The sequence below is a fragment of the Carya illinoinensis genome, chromosome 5, assembly GCF_018687715.1.
Source record: "Carya illinoinensis cultivar Pawnee chromosome 5, C.illinoinensisPawnee_v1, whole genome shotgun sequence".
In the NCBI taxonomy this organism is placed as follows: Eukaryota; Viridiplantae; Streptophyta; class Magnoliopsida; order Fagales; family Juglandaceae; genus Carya; species Carya illinoinensis.
Window position 1 is genome coordinate 1,649,135 of NC_056756.1, and position 19,665 is coordinate 1,668,799.

The following is a 19,665-nucleotide window of genomic DNA, read 5'->3' on the forward strand; positions in this document are numbered from 1 at the left end:
TCATAGAAGAAAATTAGATCCAAGTAATATAAAAAGAAAAAGCTGAGATTATATACAGCATATTCCTGCACGTGTCCATAACGTGTGTAGCAAACTTAAGAAAGCAATTCCTTTTAAAAATTTATCTTCCATCCAAAAGAGAAAAAGAATAGGAAAGCCTCAAGGCTCATGTATTCTACGTAATAAGTAGCTAGCTTGTCCTAAAATGACAGCTCCAGAAGATATAGCACATACAAAACAATGCAACCGCTACAATATGAATGCAGCAACCAACCAAGTACACCTCCTTTTCAAAGTCTAGTTTTTCTTGAAGCTTGTATTTTATAAACTCGATACATATACGCATGCTATATTTTTACACGTATATAAGGCCCCCAACCCAAGCACGTGTCTCATTTAGTGCAAAGATGGTGGCAGCCCATCTTTGGCGTTGGGCAATTTACTAGCACTCGGAATATAAATTGTTACATGTGCCATAATAACAGCCTTTTTCGTTATCGAATAAACGGAAACTGATAAGACAAGCCGTATTACTACATGTACAAGGAAAAGATACATACAAAACAAAGAATATACATCAACCTCCCATACTATTGAATGGGCAGGAATTCCGGCAGAGAGAATTTTCCTTGGTAGAGTCACTTGATTCCAGCAGATTGACCTGTCAAGATTGTACCTTAGATATCTTAAATTTCACAGAAAGACAGACATTGGACATCATCAAGGAAACAATATAGGACTTCTACCTTGACAATCTCGGACTTTGAGCTTGGACGAATATAGGCTGCTAAAATACTCAGGTTGAAATCCTGGATGCAAAGACATTGAAAAAAACAAAGGGAAATAAAACTTGTATCCCATAGTGGAAACACCAAGATTGCATGAGCACCGGCACAACAATTTCACCCTTAAATGTGTACCAGTGAGGTGACAGACAAACCCTAAAACTGGTTCTTCACGGTACATGATATTTGTAATTATATGGAAAGGGCATACATCAGTATAACGTCTTACCATACATGAATATGTTAATATACTAATTAATTGTGAGGTAGTTAAAACAATAATTCCAAGTAAAAATTATGCAGTGCTTTTATTTTGAAAAACTCAACATGTCATGGGACGTAAGAAGGGGGCATCAAAAGAATCCAAGTCAAAGTTCAAGAGCTAAATTAAGAGGGAAAAAAATACACCCACAACTACAGGATAAGCATTTGGGCATCAAGCGTAGAAGTGAGTGCTCTGTGTCTCAACTGGCAACATGCATCGGCAATGCTGATGTTTTATCAAGCATGGTGATTCAAATGAGGCACTATATCAAATTATTAAACGTTGCTAGTAGAATGTGGGATCATTACAGAAGTATACTTCATTTACCAGTAGAGGGTTGATTATTAAAGCACCAGAAGTAAAATTAAGAACTCACTCTGAAAGGATCGCCCCTCAAAGATTGCACAAACATAGATCCTGAGCCACTTCCCTGCAAGACAAAAGCCATCATTTTTCTTTCCTGTGGTTCTCGGGAAACAATGAAGCTCCACAACCATGATAGAGTTTGACGTCACAAAGGCAGACACTTCTTGTATTTCGGTATTAAATCATTTTGAACATTGTATCCATACCCATAAGTGGTTCATACATTATGATACAGCAGTTTAGCCCAAAACAATAAATACAAATATGAGGTACCTCCAAAGAGATATCCCTTAGACGCCTTCCAGTTTGGGCACAGCAAATGCGGACTACATACTCGTCACAACTCCCGCTGATAATATAATCCCTTCCATTCATGTAATAGGAACGAGTGTAGTTCTGGGAGGTTCCCGTAGAAGCTATCTCAAGATTCAAGTGGAGCCTCCCATCAACAGCCAGAAGTTGTCTAACCTGGCAAACCACATGATATCTCAATTCCACTTAACCTCTTAAAAAAAAGAAGATGATGATGATCAATATGTCAATAAGTACAGCAATAAAGGACTAAGCACAATATATATATATATATAAATATACAAAAAAAATATGAACATATATCTGAACTCTAACGCACATTTTTGACAAAAAAAAAAAAAAAAACACAATAACTAAAATGGAGTCTCTCTGATGTATAGACTGAAGTACGTGTTTACAGCAAAGAGCAACTAAGTTGGTATTATCCCAAGAACCCTGTCAATACCTACTTCCACCACTAGAAAATATCCTTTGTTTCTTTCATTCTAAACAGACCACCATGCCACAAACAATCTTCAACAGAAACAATCCAGAATGACCATTCACTATCCATCCATTTATCTACCACTTGCATATTAGAGTGTATTGAAACTTTGTGGCAGCTAAATTCACAAATGAGGCTTTCACGGCATTGGTTCAGAACTCCATCCTAGTCTTGTAGGCCCTTTAATATTGGGTGTCAAACTCGTATCACAAAAAATTCTTCACACCAGCGATATACCAAATTTAGTAATCAAAGTTTATCATGTAAAATAAGGCGAAAAAGTCATGGAGAAAAATTTTTAGGGTGAAAAAAAAGCAGTGTAATCCTGTTTATAGAAATCTTCCATTTCAATGGTCATGCTTCAAGGCAGGTTCTAACAAACTTTATTGTTTTACTAAGACACTTTCTATTGTGCCTGGACCAATCTCAACAAGCATTTAAAACTCTGAGACTTGGGAACCAAACACCTAGGATAAGACCAAAGTATAAGTCGGATATTTAAGAACATAGAAGGAAATCAACACCCTCAAATCATACTGTAAATCTATCCAAATATTACCTCATTGTCAACAGCTGAAACAAGAAGGAACTGATCATCTGGAGAAAAGCAAGCCATCACATTTCCCCTAGAACTTGAAGCAGTATAACACGGGTGTAGTGGTTTCTGCCGTAAGTCCCACAACTTGACATCATGATCAAAGGAAGAAGTAGCAAAAATGGAGGGGGAATGGTTAGCGAACTTCACTACATTAATATGCTCTCGATGCATATCAGTGAAAACCTGTAAGCGTCTTCCGCTGCTTAAGTCATACAATGCAACATTTCTTGAGTATCCACTTGCAAGAAAGAGTTCATCCGTAGAGTTCACATGAACAGACGTCAGTTGGTCGAACTCATCAAAGGAGACAGAGCCAGCACTATTATCATATATGCTCACAGTAGTTGCTGGCATATGTTGAATATCATATAATTTCAATGAACCATTATCTGAACCAGCTATGAGCTGACATTCACCAGCGGAAAAGTTAAAACAGAATTAGAAACCCCATATTCATTAGAAATAAAATTGACAAAGAGCCAATCCTCCAAAAATTCACCAATGGAGAAAGCCAATTGTTCTGGCTTAAGCCGGTACCTAGTGACCGGCAAATAGTTTGGAATGAATCCCTAACTTGAGAGTATGATTACCAACAGTTCTAATGATGAGAACTCAAATAACACATCCTGCCGTTAGCAAAGCTACTAGCCACAGCACACAACAATTCTGTATTTTGATGTAATCTATCTGTGCATGGCTTCGTATAACCATTAAAGGAAACGACAAAGCAAGCTAAAGCCTGATGATGTAGCACCGTTCGAATATAAAATGCAGTAATAATTTCCCAGAAGAGAAATAGTAATTGCAGAGGATATTCTATAGAATAGTAAAGCACTATTATTTGATCTCTTTTACACATTCCATGCAGAAATTATATACCTTGGAGGGATACTTCTTGAGCCAACAGAGTCCCAGCACACTGTTCATTGCACCAAGTGATGGGATATAACTAACAATTTGTTCTTTCTCATGGTTGACTACAACAACTTCACCATCCAAAGTTCCAAAGACCATTAGACTAGAATCAGATGGATGATACTCGAACTGCCTTGGACGAAAGCCCATACCTTCACTTCCCAAACCATTGCTTCTAATTGAAAGTGGATGCAATAAAGGCCAGGCAGAAGACCCAACTTTAGCAGCACAAAGAGACCTGGTATAAAAATATTTTGACTTTCCAGGAGTATATGATGACTTTTGCATTGGATTCTGCATATGACTGTGACTTGCTCTTAGTTCACGCTTCTGTAAGATACTAACGACACTCTCTTTATGCTTCCTTTTGTACGGTAGATACTCAAAGTATTTTGAAAAGGTAACTGTAGCATTTTCCCTATCAATCGTTCTGATAGGCAAGTTATCTAAAACTTTCAAACGGGGCAATGAAGCTATCATATAGTCCCTATAGTGCTTTTCAAAGCATATCGGTGAAGCATGACAAGAAACCAACTTCAAAGTGACATCTGTAATTTGCCTTGTAAAGGCAGCTGCCAAAGACTCTTCTCCATTTTGACTGTGTAACGGGTCAAAAGAAACCTGCCAGACAAGTCAGGAAGTCAGACAACGAATAGTGTGTGCGCGTGTGCACGGATGGGTGTGTTTTAAAAATTCATTATGATGCATATATATAGACAACAGAAAACATATATGTTTATAGCCCTGTACCCAAAAGAAAACTAAAAGAATCTTATCTAAAGTAGAAGTATAAACTTTACTGCCTATCTTGCATTATGATTACAGACAATTGTCTTAAGGGAAAGGACAATCTGCTTTACCTCATTCAGCTGATCAAACTGTTCATTCAACCTAGGAAAAAAAATGGATGATAGCTCCCTATAACCATGTTCTTGTTGGCGAAAAGAAAAATCGACATCACTATCATCTGATGAATCCTCAATCATGCTTTGAGCTTCGTGATTTGTTACCACATCATTAAGTGAAAACAAATTCCTGAGTGCCTCTTCCGTGGTTGAATTATAATCTGTGGTTACACCGATATCAACAGTTGATGCTCCAGTGTAAGGAGCACTCTTTGACTGACCAAAATCAGTTCTGCTATCCAATCTCCCTTCAGATGATGTGGCAGAAGGCCCAGCATCATTGCAACACAGCCAATTCTGAAACCGAAGTTCAACCAAAGAAGGGAGTTTAGAAAGTGCGGCAATGGTTGTCCAAAGATTTATAATTCTCGTTTCACACATTGAGAGGCACATCAAATTGGGCATGCAAGTAAAACAATCTTCCTTGAAACTAGTGAGTGAAGTACTGAAGTCAAGGTTAAGGGTGTGTATCCGCTTGAACTCCCCCGTTATGTTGAGCTTCTGGAAGTGTGAAGACCTCAAGGCTAAGACTTGGCATGGCAAACCTCTCTTAGAGAGATCCCTGAGAGTAAAATTAAATTAGTGATGAAAAGTCATTTATCTTTGCAAGACCTGTAGTTTCATAATCTTTGTCAACTGATACACTGGTTTTCTAAGCCATGAAAAACAGAACCAATTCTTTGCGCATAAGTAAGCAGACACAACGCAAATGGAAACTTTGAAGGGATATACAAAGCAGATCACACTACAAATGGAAACTGCAAAAAAATACATATAAATGAAAGTCCTAAGAAAAAAAAAATAAGTCTTCAAAAAATAGAAGATGCTATAGCACAGGTGTTCAACATTCCTGAATTCAAACTGAAGTACCCAGTCAATCAAATTCACTTGTTCTCGAATATCAAGTTTCAAATGGAGTGAATTTTCCTGGGCCAAATCGTAGAGCTTCACTATCTTATTACTGCTAGAAAAAGGTGGCAAATAAAGATATTTTGTGATGAAATAAATTAGGAACTACATTAATGAATTAAGAATAAGGCACTGGGGACCAATAGATACCGTAAGAAATTCTTTCCAAATGAAAAATCTTGAAGATCAACTCGTCGAAGCTTTTGATTGACGGCACGCATCAACGACAAAGCATATTCTCCATCAAACATACATGATGATTCATTACGTACATCAATCGCTTCAATCTCTGAAGCATCAAGTTCCATAAATATGTCAAGAAGTGGATGAAAATCGGTATCCTTGAGATGGTCCAAGAAAATGTCCAGGCTACACGGCTCATGGCGGGATTTCTTCACCACAGCCTGAAAAACAAAGAAAACTGACATTTCACTAGAACCAGTCTCCAAGATACAAAATGACTTCAAAAAATTTGCATCCAGCATACAAAACTCGATTCATGGAACTTGCTCAGGAAAATGTTAGATGTTAATTCTTCCTTTGCAGAATTCTACAAGAGATGGAGAAGTTTGCATCTAAACATAACAACAAAACAGTGTCAAAAATTTTAATAACGTTCCCTGGCCCAGGAAAAATTAAGATGGTAGGAAAAAATGAGTTAAAACTATCAGAATCAGATGATAAACTTAATAAGTATTAATTTTTAATTAGTTAAAAATGCTCGGGCAGACTGTCTGCTCAAATCTAAAGCAGCTGATTTCAAATTACTTATTTGTGTTCATACCCGTGTGTTATCCATTCAACATCCACATGCACAATAACAAAAGCAATGAGCCAATGATAATATCCCGTTTTGAAGAAAAGAAAATTTGAATAAGTAAACCAGATTAGACCAGACAGAACGTCCACTAAAATTGGATGATTAAACTAAAAAACTTTACCTATAACAGAACACAATTGATACAAACCTTGTTTAGACCAGACAAAATTGCAGTATTAGGTATGACACCATGCTTCTTGCAAGAATCAATGTACCTAGAACCAAAAGAAAAAATGAATAGTTAAACGAGAAATAAATCAATCCTATAGTAAAGCTGATCGGTTCAATCAAATTAGATCATAAACAAGTTGATGCAAAGTAACGGAGACATCGGAGAGCAAGAAGTCGAAAGAAGACTTTGTGTAGCATGTAGCATGAGACTGGACATGAAAGAGATTAGTGGGAGGAAAAAAAATTGCAGTAACCAGTTCAAGGGGGGGAAGCAAAATGCAAAGCCTTTACAGTAAATGGCTGCTGTTAAAGAGGGAAAAAAATCTCCACATACTTCCCCGAGATTAATTTGCAATAACCCAGTGTCCAAACAAGCCCCCATACATTAAAATGGTCACAATGAGTAGGCCCTTGCAACACCTAATGACAATCATGTCTCTTATACCCTTAATGACCATTATAGAAGTTAGTTAAAAAGCAACAGTATTGAAGTTCCATCTCTAAAATCTAGGATTGTCTAAATTGTAGTGAAGTGCAAACTCCTTTCCATGAATTTAAAGCTTGAACGGTGAGTTTTACTACTACACAACCCTCTCTATATCCAGAAATTCAAATTATCCAGAAGCGAATAAAAAATAAAAAAATAAAACTACAAAAATAAATAAAACTGGGAGAGTAAATTTTACTACAACACGCCCTGTCTACAACCAGCAATTCAAATTATGCCGAGACGAATAAAAAAGTCCACGAAAACAAAATAAAAGAATAATCGGATTACACAGCATTGAAGAACTGCAACGATATCATTGAAAGTTCCGCCAAATATTCAAACAAAATTATAGTCGTAATACACCGAGGTAAAACAGGATGTGAACCTTTCTTCCAAAGCTGCGATCTCGATGGCCATGACGGTTGAGCTCAATGACCGGAGCTTTCGAATTACCATAAAACAGTAGAAAATGACTACTTTTTTTTCTTTACATATACAAATTTATACAGAGTTAAGAATTAAGATTTAAGAATGGCAGTTTTTGTTTTTTTTGTTTTCTGACCTTTCCTTTCGGCTTTTGTTGATTTAAAATTGAGAAAACCTTTCTCCGTGATGGGCGAGAGAGAGTATAGACCTTAAGCCCATAAATTGGGCCCAGAAAAAACTTACTGAACTGGGAATTGCCGCTCAGTTGAGCCCAACAATATGCACTCCTCGAAGCCCATTTTAGAATGCATGCAGTGCACATTAAAGTTGCGCTTGTAAGTAACACTAATCAAATATAAGTTTGAGAAGCCCCTTGATCCTACCAATTTTTTCCTCCAATTTCTTAAGATTCAATGAAAATTAAAATATTTGTCTTCTTATGTAAAGGTTCGTTATCAAAATCTCTTTTTTTATTAAATAAAATAATAGTAATTAAAAAATTAAAATTTTCATTTGTAATAAACTGATCAAAATAATTTTTTTTTTAATAAGAAAACTGATCAGAATTTTAATATAATGGAATTAATATTTTCAATTATGTTATAAAAGTCACTTTTGCGTACTTTTTATACATTTCACTGATGTAACGGAACTTAACATTTATTTTATATTAAAAAAATGATGCATTCAATCATATTAATAAATTATGAAAAAAATATATAAAAATGACTGTATATAACATTTTTATAATATTTTATATATGATAACATTTTATACCGGTCAATCTCAGTGCTCAACCTTTACACAAACAAAGCATTGAATCGGCTCTCTCAGCCAACACTATATATTGGAATATCGACTTTATTTTAAAGTTGGGGAATCATAGACGACAAGTGTATGAAAAAGAAGAAGCAGGAACATATGCAGTTGTAACCCCAAGCAGGGCAAAAGGTTTAAAGGGTCACCTCTTACAGGTCTATTAATGTCTGATGACTTTATAATTTATAATTAACCTAAATATGATAATACTGGTCCTATATATATGACAATCTCTTGTCATCCAGATTTGACAGAAGAAAGGTCACCGGCCTCTCTCCCATTCTCATTCTAAAACAGACTCTTCTTCAAAGAAAAAAAAAAAAGTAGAAAAGCTGGCCTCACTTGATCTCACTATCAAAGATTATGAATCACGATGACCAAGCTTTAATTTTCTACGAAGCTGCTCAACTCTCTCTCTCTCTCTCTCCCTCTCTCTCAATTATGCATTGGAATAAGTGTCTTTTGCTGGATGAGTACTGCACGTGCTTTGGGACGTAAAGAGGCCAGGAAGGTTGTTGGTGAAGACAAAAGAGGCTAGGGTACGTATCATGATCTGGGTCCCAAAGGGAAGGTCCTAATTGCATGCAGCTAGCTAGCTTTATATCTTCTAATTTATTAATTATCATCCTATCCCAACAACTGATAATTAACAAACACATTAGCCTCGGATGTTTCCTGTTCTGGTCAGGGAAAAAAACAGAAAAAATAGACAAAAGCAGCAACAAACTAACTGGCAATGTTTTAAGTTGGCGATTAATTAAGAGCACCACTGTACATGATATTATAAGTGGGAACAGATCAACAGATGACCACTGAAGTGTGAAAGTATAGCTGCTACGTACGTACGCGTAGTTTCGGATACGTTTTTTCAGTAAGCAGTAGGCCGCCGAAGAAAGCATAGTTGGCAATTACAATCAAATGAAGAACCCTTAATCATTTGTGCATGAGGGAAGGCATCATATCTATACATAAAAAGTAAGTATTTTCCTATTAGTGCATGGTTTGATCATCGATACATGATGATGATGTAGTAAAGTAGAAGCATTACACTCATTTTCCATATATATATATGTACATGACTCGTGTATATACTAATATGTGTGGTAAAGTTAAACAAAGCGTACGTAGGCTTTGGTAATTTCATTATAAAATTAATAACCCTACCATCATAACGTACATAATTAATATATATTATATTGAGAAGTACTAATTAATATGATATTATAAAAGATTCTAAAATTAAATTTATAAATTAACATAATTTTATATAATGCATTAATTCTATTTTACAATAAATTAAGTGAATATATCATTAAAATATTTCATATATATATATATCTTTATGGCACAGGCTGATCTGCAAATTACAGCTCCGAGAAAAGAATATTGTCAGATAATTAGCTGTTCATACTACAAAACATCGTTTTAACCTTTTTGACAGTAAATTAAGCGATCGAGGCTGGAGTTAGATTGGCAATTACGGAGTTTTGTATATATGCCTTTGTCTTTAAGGAACAACAGTAATTTTGTCTGCCTTCGATCTTTAATTGTGGGCCACGCACTAGATCAATAATTATGGTTTAGTAGTGGCCTACTCAGACGGATTTGATTAATAAAACAGGAATATGGAAAAGGTGATCATGGGGCTACCAAGTTGCTAGCTTGATCAATAATATATATATATCGGATGTTAACTATTGGATCGGGGGTTTAAGATATTTTTGCATGGATGATGGGACTCTTAGTGACAGCATTATCATCACTTAAAATAAAGCAGAGATCGCGATCAAAATCCAAAACATGTATCGGAGGAATCGCATATGATCCATTAGATGCCAACACACTCAAAAACAACGTGTATATATAGATGCCAATACCTACATATAAAAATGTCTTTTTCTTTTTTTTCTTTTTTTTTTTTTAAGTTCTTGTTATTGTGATGTAAAACGTATCGTTTTGGTTTATTTAAATCCATTGAGAAGCGACAATGAAATGGAAAAAAATATAAACAAATAAGTACTAAGTTCCCAATTAATATAATTATAAATATATATTTGATCTTAACCTTGACATCATTAATCTATGGGACTTAATTGGGAATCCCTCTACCAATGCCACGAGCGGCGTTTTTGAGACCTGTGAGTCGAGGACTTCCAAGACTGGCCGTTGGTTCTCTCATAGAGTGGCGCGTGTGTTGCACGCGCTACAGTACCTACGAATTACACTGGTTTTCCGTGTACAGTATTTTCTATGTAGTTTCTTTTTATTGTCTTTTATTTTCAAAAAAAAAAATCCAAAAAATTAGTCCCCCCTCCGCTTGGCGGTGTTTGGTGGGGTTGGTACCCTATATCCCGCTTAGTCGGGTATAGGGATTTGGTAACTCTATCTTAGATAGAGTTGTGCTGTCTCTTAGACTTAGGTCTTTAGAGATTAGCATTCTGGACTAGACTATGTCAACCACTTTAGTGTGTTGGGAAGCTATCAATCGTTGTAATTGACTTGATGTTTAAGTCAAATTTATAAGTCCTCTTAAATGAATGGATGTGATCTGTTATTAAAAAAAAAAAAAAAAAAATAGGCCCTGAGTTAAATTCTAGAGAGTGATATTCCCTTCGATTATTGTTTAGGCCATTATTTGAGTTTCTCGGTGGAGCCTACTCCTAATAATATTGGACGGCTCCTCGTCGTTTTGCTAAAAATAAAAATACAGTCATCGTGGCTTGAACGCCATATGTACGGATACATGAGGAGCTTTTCTTTCAAATCAGACATGAGAAAAATCTTGAATATTTCTGATTTAAAAATATCTTACATTGAAGAAATTAGTTAACCTAGACAAGAAATCTAGCCGCGTCGACTAAAAACAAACAACCTGGAACGTACATGCACAAGGTGTTGGCCGGACATGAGTCCAACCGAACAAACGGCCCTCATAGATGAAGCATGGTCAAGGCTACACATGCAGGATGGGCATTTAGCATGATGATTTCCAGGCCGCCACCTCCCGAATCAAACACATTTACGTGGATCCTTTTGTCGGAATACAAGAAAAAACAGGATAAAAAAAAAAATACATGGAACCCACTCTGTATCTGTCGTTCATTGGACGCATTTCGTCTATTTTGTATAATTTAAATAACAATATATATATATATATATATATATGAAAACAACAATCACATGTATCAATATTTGAGTAATTTTATTTTAAAATCTTTACATTATATATTATTCACGGTGCATCATTTAATTTAAAAGATTTAAAATTTATAAATCAAATCATGTTATGTGAATTGTATAATATAAATACCTTTAAATAATACTGTTTATCAATATTTTTATTATTAAATACTCTTTGTTGGATATTTAAAAAGCTGGATTTTGCCTGTTGAGAATCTATTACCAAAAGAAAATCAAGGAAATTGACTCATACACGTAAAATGGAAAAGTTTCGTAAAGAAAGTATGATTCAATTACACTTTAAGGAATGAAAGAAACATCTATAAAGAAGACTCCTCAACTTTGGGAGGACTTGACTACGTGCAAAGATCCCTAAAATCTTCTCTTCAGGATGATAGCATTTTCTTCACCTCTATAAATCCTAATCTCTTTCATTGTATTGAGAAATACGTGAGCCTATAAGAAATTTTACAATTATTAAGTTTAGTGAATTTCACTGCAAACAATATGTAAAAATGAATCACATAAATCTCTATACCATTCTCTTTATTTATATTTTATATACTTATTTACTATTTATTTTTTATGGATGAACGTTCGAGCAGCAACGTATCAACTTCCAAAACCATAATTGTTGACTTTTTAACTATACTGTTATGCCTCGAACCACCATCATGGGTGGGGATAACTTTTAGGACACAAGGTCGTGTTTATACCATACACGATTATGCTTTCAGATAATTATAATTAAAAACAATATCTAATTAAGCAGGATGTACGATTTAGGATATCATTAGGTTCTTATTCCTCGTAGAGTGGGAAGGAGATTAGGAAACTCATTCATCATTCATGCTTCTAGCTGTACGCACTATATAAATAAAGTTAAAACGCGTAAGTTCTTTTAGCCTCGAACGCGGAAGAATAGTCACGTTATATAGTTCATGGCTAATTGCTTTTGTATTTATTTATTATTTTAAATAAATTGTGTAGAATTTACATATTTTACGATTGTAAATATTATTTCTCATATATATATATAAAAAGCCATCTTCACGATTGTCCAACATATTTACTGATGCTTCTGATCTAAATTTCTTTAAGTGCAAATAATTTTTAAAGATTATTGGATTGAAAGTTTTTTTTTTTTTTTTGAATTATTCAATATGTATTTGCGAAAAACTTATTACCAATAACCTCTGCACTCTTAAGATTAGTCGGAATGCTATTTCCAAACACTCCGGACTAATAAAAAAGTCACTAGATTGATTTGTTTGGTTCATATATATATATATTGAAAATTATATTGGTTTACTTTTTAAATTAAATGAGTACTCTAACATGTTGGTCCAATGTATCAAGATTTTCTAAAAATTTTCATGTTAAATTTAGGACAGAGAATTAGAGAGAAATTAGGAACAAAATATAGGTACATATAAATGTGGATAAGGCTATAAATGTAATAAAACTCATGGAAAAGGAGGACTTCCAAATACTGCTGGGGGAGAGTACCGCGCAGCCAGGAATTGTTCAACTCTCTGTTTGAAACTGAAAATGAACGGATTTGCGTCTGTTAACTGTTTCTCTACCAGAATCCAATACAGAATAAGATTCGATGCCACCTTCTGGAAATGTATGCCACGCGCTTCGGAAGGCCGTGGAATACTTTCCTCCTTACCAGGATGAAGAACAGTGCACCTTCCACGTCAGGGCTTTCTCTCAGTTGGTAGTCCGCTATGCATTTGGACGAAAGAAGTAAGAGCATCACATTCTCTTGGATATTGGAGCACAAATGCACAGTTGCTCTCCATGTGCGCGTGGCATTTAGCCAACTTCAAAACAAGACCCACATATACAAATTTTAAAGGAAAATTTAAATAATCTCATTTTTATCATTATTTTTGCAACAATTTTTTATATATCATTAAATATAGGTCTACAATTAAAATATATTAAATAATTTTTAATTAATATCATATCATGAAATAATAAACGGACGATGATAAAAGAAATAATAAATAAATTACTTCTCATGTCAAATAAACCGCTCAAGTTGTCTCTAAAGAGAAAAATCTCTAAACAATGCATCTAAAAAGAAGTAAAACACGCGCATACATACATGTATGTATGATAGATAATATTTATAGTTGTTTAGTATTTATCCCAAATGAATCTTTAAAGGCAAAAGAGAAAAAGAAGAAGAAGCGGGATTTCCGGTAAAAGTTTAAAACCTCTCCTGCCTTCTCTTACACACTCCAGCAAACCCACTCTCCCATCCCTCTCTAAGATACATCACCTTTTTTTAACTCTCTCTAGAATCATATACCTCGCTCGAAAGTCTCGCACCCTACCACCACCTCAAAGTCACAGTCTTCGAGCCGTTCTCCCTAACCGGTTTCCCACGCTCCTACTCACTAAACTCTCTCTCTCTCTCTAAAGAACAAGTCTCACTCACGTTCACCTCGCTCATAAACCCGCCTTTCTCTCTAACTATCCAAACACCCACTAATCCCTCCCCCACAGAAGCAGAAAACAACATTCTCGTATCACTTATTTTGGGTAAGATTTTCGTTTTGAATACGGGGGAAGTATAGTCTCAAATGGAAAGAAAGCAGGGGTTCTTCTCGGCGCTAAAAGATGAGCTGGTGCGGGGCCTCTCGCCGTCTCGGTCTCGGGCCAACAGCCCTGCCAGAACCGGTTCGCCCATCATATCGGGCCTTCTCCGGAGAAAGAAGGGCAGCCAACACCAAAATCCCGTGGCGCATCCGGAGCCTCTGATCGTGAGATCCGGCAGTCTGAGGCCACTGGGGGAAGCATTGGCGCCGCTGATGGAGGGTCCGGACCCTGACGGAGGGGAAATCGGGGACTCGAAGAGGAGCGGATCGAGTTTGGGGCAGTGGATGAAGGGGCAGCTAGTGAGGACTCCTTCCGTAACCTCTTCCATGGCGGCTTGCAAGAGGTCTGATTTGAGGCTGTTGATTGGGGTGATGGGTGCTCCTCTCGCCCCGGTGCACGTTAGCACCACTGACCCATTGCCTCATCTTAGCATCAAGGACACCCCCATTGTCAGTCTCTCCTCCCCTCTCTCATTCTTACAAACCCATTTGCCGCTCAGGAAAATATGTTTTACAAATTACAGTGATCCTCACTTATTCATGCAAAAATGATAATATAGAGCTTTTCTCAATCGTTTGTGGGGTGACTCGGTGACTCCAGAGACGTAAAGAGTTGGGTTGGTTTCGTTTTTGTTACCTTCGGTTTTTTTAGTGGTATATGTTATGGAAATGGGATATTGATTGCTCCTTAAATCATTTTTGGATTTTTTTTCCCTTCCAAGTTCAGATTCTGCCAATATATATATATATATATATATATATATATATATATATATATATATATATATATATATATATATATCTTTATATATATAAAGTGGCTATCTAACAGAATTTTATTGGTTTAACGGTTTTTGTTGTTTTACCGTTAAAATTAACGCCGTTAGTTACATGAATAAATTAAAGTGGCTCTCTCTTCTTAAAAGTTCTTAATTTTTTAATCTCTCTCTCCCCAATCACTTATGAATAAATTCATAATTATTAAAATTCATGCAGCATGCATGATCCTGTAACCTATGCATTGATGATCATTTATTTATGAGGTATATTAGATATCTATATATATATATATATATATTCTATTATATATATCTATATAAATTATATAAATATATATTCTATATTCTATTATATATATATGATCTTTTATATAAATTATAATTTATATATCAATTTATTTATGTGATTTAAAATTTTTATTCATTCCTTATATAAACAAAGAGAAATGTAAAATAATTAAGTTTAAATATATTTACCAACTACATTTACGAATACAATTATCTTAATAAAATATTATTTATTTATCAATTTAAATTCATTATGAAACATTAAAATCAAATAATAATATCTTATAAAAACCTTAGTATTTTATTTCTTTATAAAAATTATGTTACTTTTTAAAAATAATCGATTTATTAAATTAAGAAAACGTGCTATGCACGTTCCTTTACTGTTAACAGTTTATCTCCTGTGCTGCACATGTTTGTTTCAAGATTCTTTTTTTTTTTTTTTTTTATAAATTCTAAATGCTTTAAAACTGATTTAAGTCTATTTTACTATTTGATGTTAGAATTTATATATTTTTTTTCTAAAAATATTACATTATTATTCAAAATTTTTTCTTTAATAAAAATAATATTTCTATACACTGGACGAACGTCCCTTGGACGTTGCCCAACTACTAGTATATATATATATATATATATATATAATATTATGAATATTTTTCCCGGTTTAAGTCCTCGTTTGGTTGACGAGAAAACAGAGGAAAACACACCAAAGAATCCTTAGTTGGAATGAAAATAAGCATAAATCTGCTACTTTATTGAAGTAAAAAAGAAAGAAAGAAAAGAAAAATATACTACAGTTTGCATTTTAGACTTGGAATTAGTGTTTCTCTCCTCTTTGAAATTTAAAACAAAAATACTGTAAAGTTAGTAAAACCCAGTGTTAATTTTTCGTTTTCCCTGACGGTTATTAATGCAGGAGACCTCATCCGCCCAGTACATATTGCAGCAGTACACGGCGGCTTCTGGTGGACAGAAGCTGCAGAGCTTGATTAAAAATGCCTATGCGATGGGAAAGATCAAGATGTTAGCTTCTGAGTTTGAAACCGCCACGAAGGTGACGAAGAACCGGAATGCCTCGAGATGTGCTGAATCGGGAGGGTTTGTGCTCTGGCAGATGAACCCCGATATGTGGTATGTGGAGCTTGCAGTTGGGGGAAGCAAGGTTCATGCTGGCTGCAATGGCGAGCTTGTTTGGAGGCACACTCCCTGGCTTGGTGCCCACACTGCAAAAGGGCCCGTGAGGCCTCTGCGTCGAGCACTTCAGGTAAAAACTGTGGCTTTTTGTGCAAGTTTGTTTTAGTTTTATGGCCGTTTCTATATTTGGTTCCTTTTATATATGTCAGGGCCTTGATCCTAGAACTACCGCCAGTATGTTTGCGGATGCAAGATGCATAGGGGAGAAGAAGATCGATGGCGAGGATTGCTTTATCCTCAAGCTTTGTGCTGACCCTCAGACATTGAAGGCCAGGAGTGAAGGTCCGGCAGAGATAATTAGGCATGTCTTATTTGGCTACTTCAGCCAGAAGACTGGACTTCTTGTTCACATGGAGGACTCGCATCTGACCCGCATCCAATCTATTGGTGGTGATGCAGTCTACTGGGAGACTACTATCAATTCGTTCCTTGACGATTACAGGCCTGTTGAGGGGATCATGATTGCACACTCTGGGCGCTCTGTGGTAACGCTTTTCAGGTTCGGTGAGATGGCAATGAGCCATACCAAAACAAAGATGGAAGAAGCTTGGACAATTGAAGAGGTTGCATTTAATGTCCCAGGCCTGTCGGTAGACTGCTTCATTCCCCCAGCAGATTTGAGATCAGGATCCATCAGCGAGACCTGTGAACTCCCCCAGGAAGAAAGGGGAAAGGGGGCAATTGCACTCGCAGCACATCGGGCCAAAGTTGCAGCCCTGGAGAAAGACCATGACAGCTCAGTTGATAACATGATTTGGAAGATGGAAGCCTAAGAAAGGATAGGATCCAAATAGGGGAAATTGTTTATATTGTTAGCTAGTTTTAGTTGACTAACATTTAGAAGTCACGGATTAGGAGTTCAGATAGTTTTTTGGAAGTTGGTTTGTTCCTCAATTAATCTGTAAATAGAGCATAATCATTCACAGGTTTCACTGGGGCCTGGTTGAATCTTTATACTCAATGCAGAATCCAACTAGGTAGTTGGAGCTCAGGTTTCCATTTATAGGGATAGAGCAAGTGGAGGTTAATTTTTAATTTACCTTCAAGTTATGAAGGTGGTGAAGCTCTGGGAATATTGGAGCCGCTAACCTTTTATAATTTTTCTATTAATTTCCTTGAATGAATTTGGTTGGGACGATAAGAAGGAAACTGGGTTCAACCGACATGGGTTTGATTGTAATGCTTACTTCGTTAATTTTGCCTCTTGTAAGATTGCTAACTTCTGTGTGGTTGTTCCATGGGGTTCAAAAGTTGTTTCTTTGTCTGGGAAGGAGGGCTTGGTGAAGGAGTTGAAGCTCGAATTCTTTTCTTCAGCGGCTGTAATCCTCGCATATAGTATATGGGTTTCGGTCAGTGCTTCTTTAGAGAAAAATGCTAATGAAAACATCTTGTCAATGACATGTTGAATGCCTACAATATTGACTTACCAAGAGAAAAGAAGTACCTGTAATATTGAATCTGTTTTTTTTTTTTTTTTGGCTTAATTTTTCCTAATATCATCCATCTATGGGGTCTCCTTGAATTTTGCCATCTTGAAAGCTGATGAGATTTGTCTGACAATGCTCCATTTCTGTGGTATGTTTCTATTTCTCGTCTCTATGGTGCTTAGGAGTCCCCGGAAGTCTTTGACTCTTTGGGACCTTTTTGCTTCATCTTTGTCCCCCCCCCCCCCCCCCCCCCAACCTAGAACTGAGAAGTCTCCATTGTGGGGTCTCTGCAACTTCAAGTGAAATTACTTTTTGAATCTAATGTGAGGGTTAAGACTGTAAATGGATCTGCAAACGACTGTCTTGATATATGATCACAAGTTTGGTGTGTGATCACTTACTCTGGTATCCATTGCATATGACGTGGAAGCGTGCCACATTAGCATAGGAAACCTTGATATTTTAACTCTTTTTATGAATATATTGGATTCCATATGAAGTGAAATGTGTTATGTAATCTGTATCTTTGCTCAGAACTAAACACCTATGATCATTTTATGTATAGTTGGATTTACAGGCATTATCTTAGCTTCTCTACCCCCCGACTTGGGCCTTTATACTTTTTCTTTCTTTCTTTCTTTCTTTCTTTCTTTCTTTTTTTTTCTTTTCTTTTAAGTTTTTTGTCTGTGGGTGTGAAGGTTCCACCACATGTAACCATGTTGATGTTCCTGAGTGGTCAAAGTCTTAAACAGACGAGGCCCCAGGCTTTATTTTTCGGTGGGGACAATGCCAATGGAGTTGAAGGTCCAGGCCCCTGAAACCGAGAGGCCTTCGGGTAAATCTTGGGGGAAGGTGCACATTTACAAACAAACATGTTTACAGTTTGCTCGTATAGACTTATTTATTGATCTTGAAGGTAGATGTGGCATAGAGAGCCTAAATGTGACAACTTAAATGTGCGAAAACCGACACAACGGACAAAAATCTAGAGTTGTCATTTTCACACCCAATTATGCGGGCAGCAGCTCATGTTTGCCTTCGTTTTACCATTGTGCAGTTCGGGCTGTGGGGAAGGCAATGCAATCAAGGCTGGCCGCTGGTCAAAAGTAAAAATTAAAAAAAAAAAAAAATTGTGTATTATTGCCTTTCGTTTGGTACATTCTTGCTAAAATTTTCGTTCGAAAATGCCAACTCGATGAAGCTCATTTTACGTAGCACAGCCCAATTGTTTTGGGTCAGTCAGTTGTACTAAACTCATGAAATTCTTTCAAATTAAAGCACAACATTATAATTATGAAACATGTCATTATATATCATTATGTGAAGTGCATAGATAACTCAACTCGTTGGAAGTTCAAACCACGACCTAATTCAATAATCGTTACTTCTGGGCAATTTACCAGAGTTGAGAGGAAAACCCACTAGCTAAGAGCCAAAAAATTGAGTTGAAGATTGGTATTGACTTTCTGGGAAGCAGGGTTATTGATGAGACTTAGGACTAAACAACCTTTAAAAAAATATGCGTGCAGCATCCTCCATATGGGAATTGGTATTTAAAAGTGTAATTGTTTATGTTATTCTGACCTCATCTCCATTCTTAGTTAGACTGAAATGTTAGATTCCGAGGTTGACTTGGAACTGAAGTTTCAATTCCTGTCATTTAATTATGGACTCTAAGCACTTCTCTTTGATCAGTTCAGTTGGATTTTAGAGCCAGATTCTAAAGTTGACTTAATAACATCATTTAAAAATCCCTTATCAGTACTATCTTTTTCAAAATATGTAACTCATGTAGAAGGTTCAGAGTGTTTTCTTAGAAATAGTTCTATCAGGAATTGGGATCTTGACTGGATTTTATTGAAGTGCACGTGGGGAAGGGCCTACTTTCCTTTTCCTTTCCTCGGTTCACAACCTTAT

General features: G+C 36.0%; 2 protein-coding genes across 4 annotated transcripts; one reads left to right on the top strand and one right to left on the bottom strand.

Moving 5' to 3' along the window:
• Positions 1 to 287: 287 nt before the first annotated feature.
• On the bottom strand, positions 288 to 7,586 carry LOC122310730. 3 transcript variants are annotated; one of them, XM_043124854.1, is made up of 10 exons: positions 7,406 to 7,586; positions 6,508 to 6,574; positions 5,690 to 5,943; positions 4,586 to 5,192; positions 3,690 to 4,346; positions 2,772 to 3,215; positions 1,690 to 1,884; positions 1,427 to 1,480; positions 747 to 809; positions 288 to 661 (listed from the first exon to the last, which is right to left on the bottom strand). In XM_043124854.1, exons 1-10 carry the CDS (start codon positions 7,474 to 7,476, stop codon positions 578 to 580), a joined length of 2,496 nt encoding a protein of 831 aa, XP_042980788.1. In that variant the 5' UTR covers positions 7,477 to 7,586; the 3' UTR covers positions 288 to 577. The 3 variants fall into 3 exon arrangements, with proteins under 3 accessions (XP_042980788.1, XP_042980789.1, XP_042980790.1); XM_043124855.1 differs by having other exon boundaries at positions 5,690 to 5,960; XM_043124856.1 differs by having other exon boundaries at positions 6,481 to 6,574.
• Positions 7,587 to 13,685: 6,099 nt separating this feature from the next.
• LOC122311719 lies at positions 13,686 to 17,571 on the top strand. Its single transcript, XM_043126360.1, has 3 exons — positions 13,686 to 14,507; positions 16,044 to 16,391; positions 16,471 to 17,571. The coding sequence occupies exons 1-3, from the start codon at positions 14,043 to 14,045 to the stop codon at positions 17,092 to 17,094; spliced, it is 1,437 nt and encodes a 478-aa protein (XP_042982294.1). The 5' UTR covers positions 13,686 to 14,042; the 3' UTR covers positions 17,095 to 17,571.
• Positions 17,572 to 19,665: the final 2,094 nt, after the last annotated feature.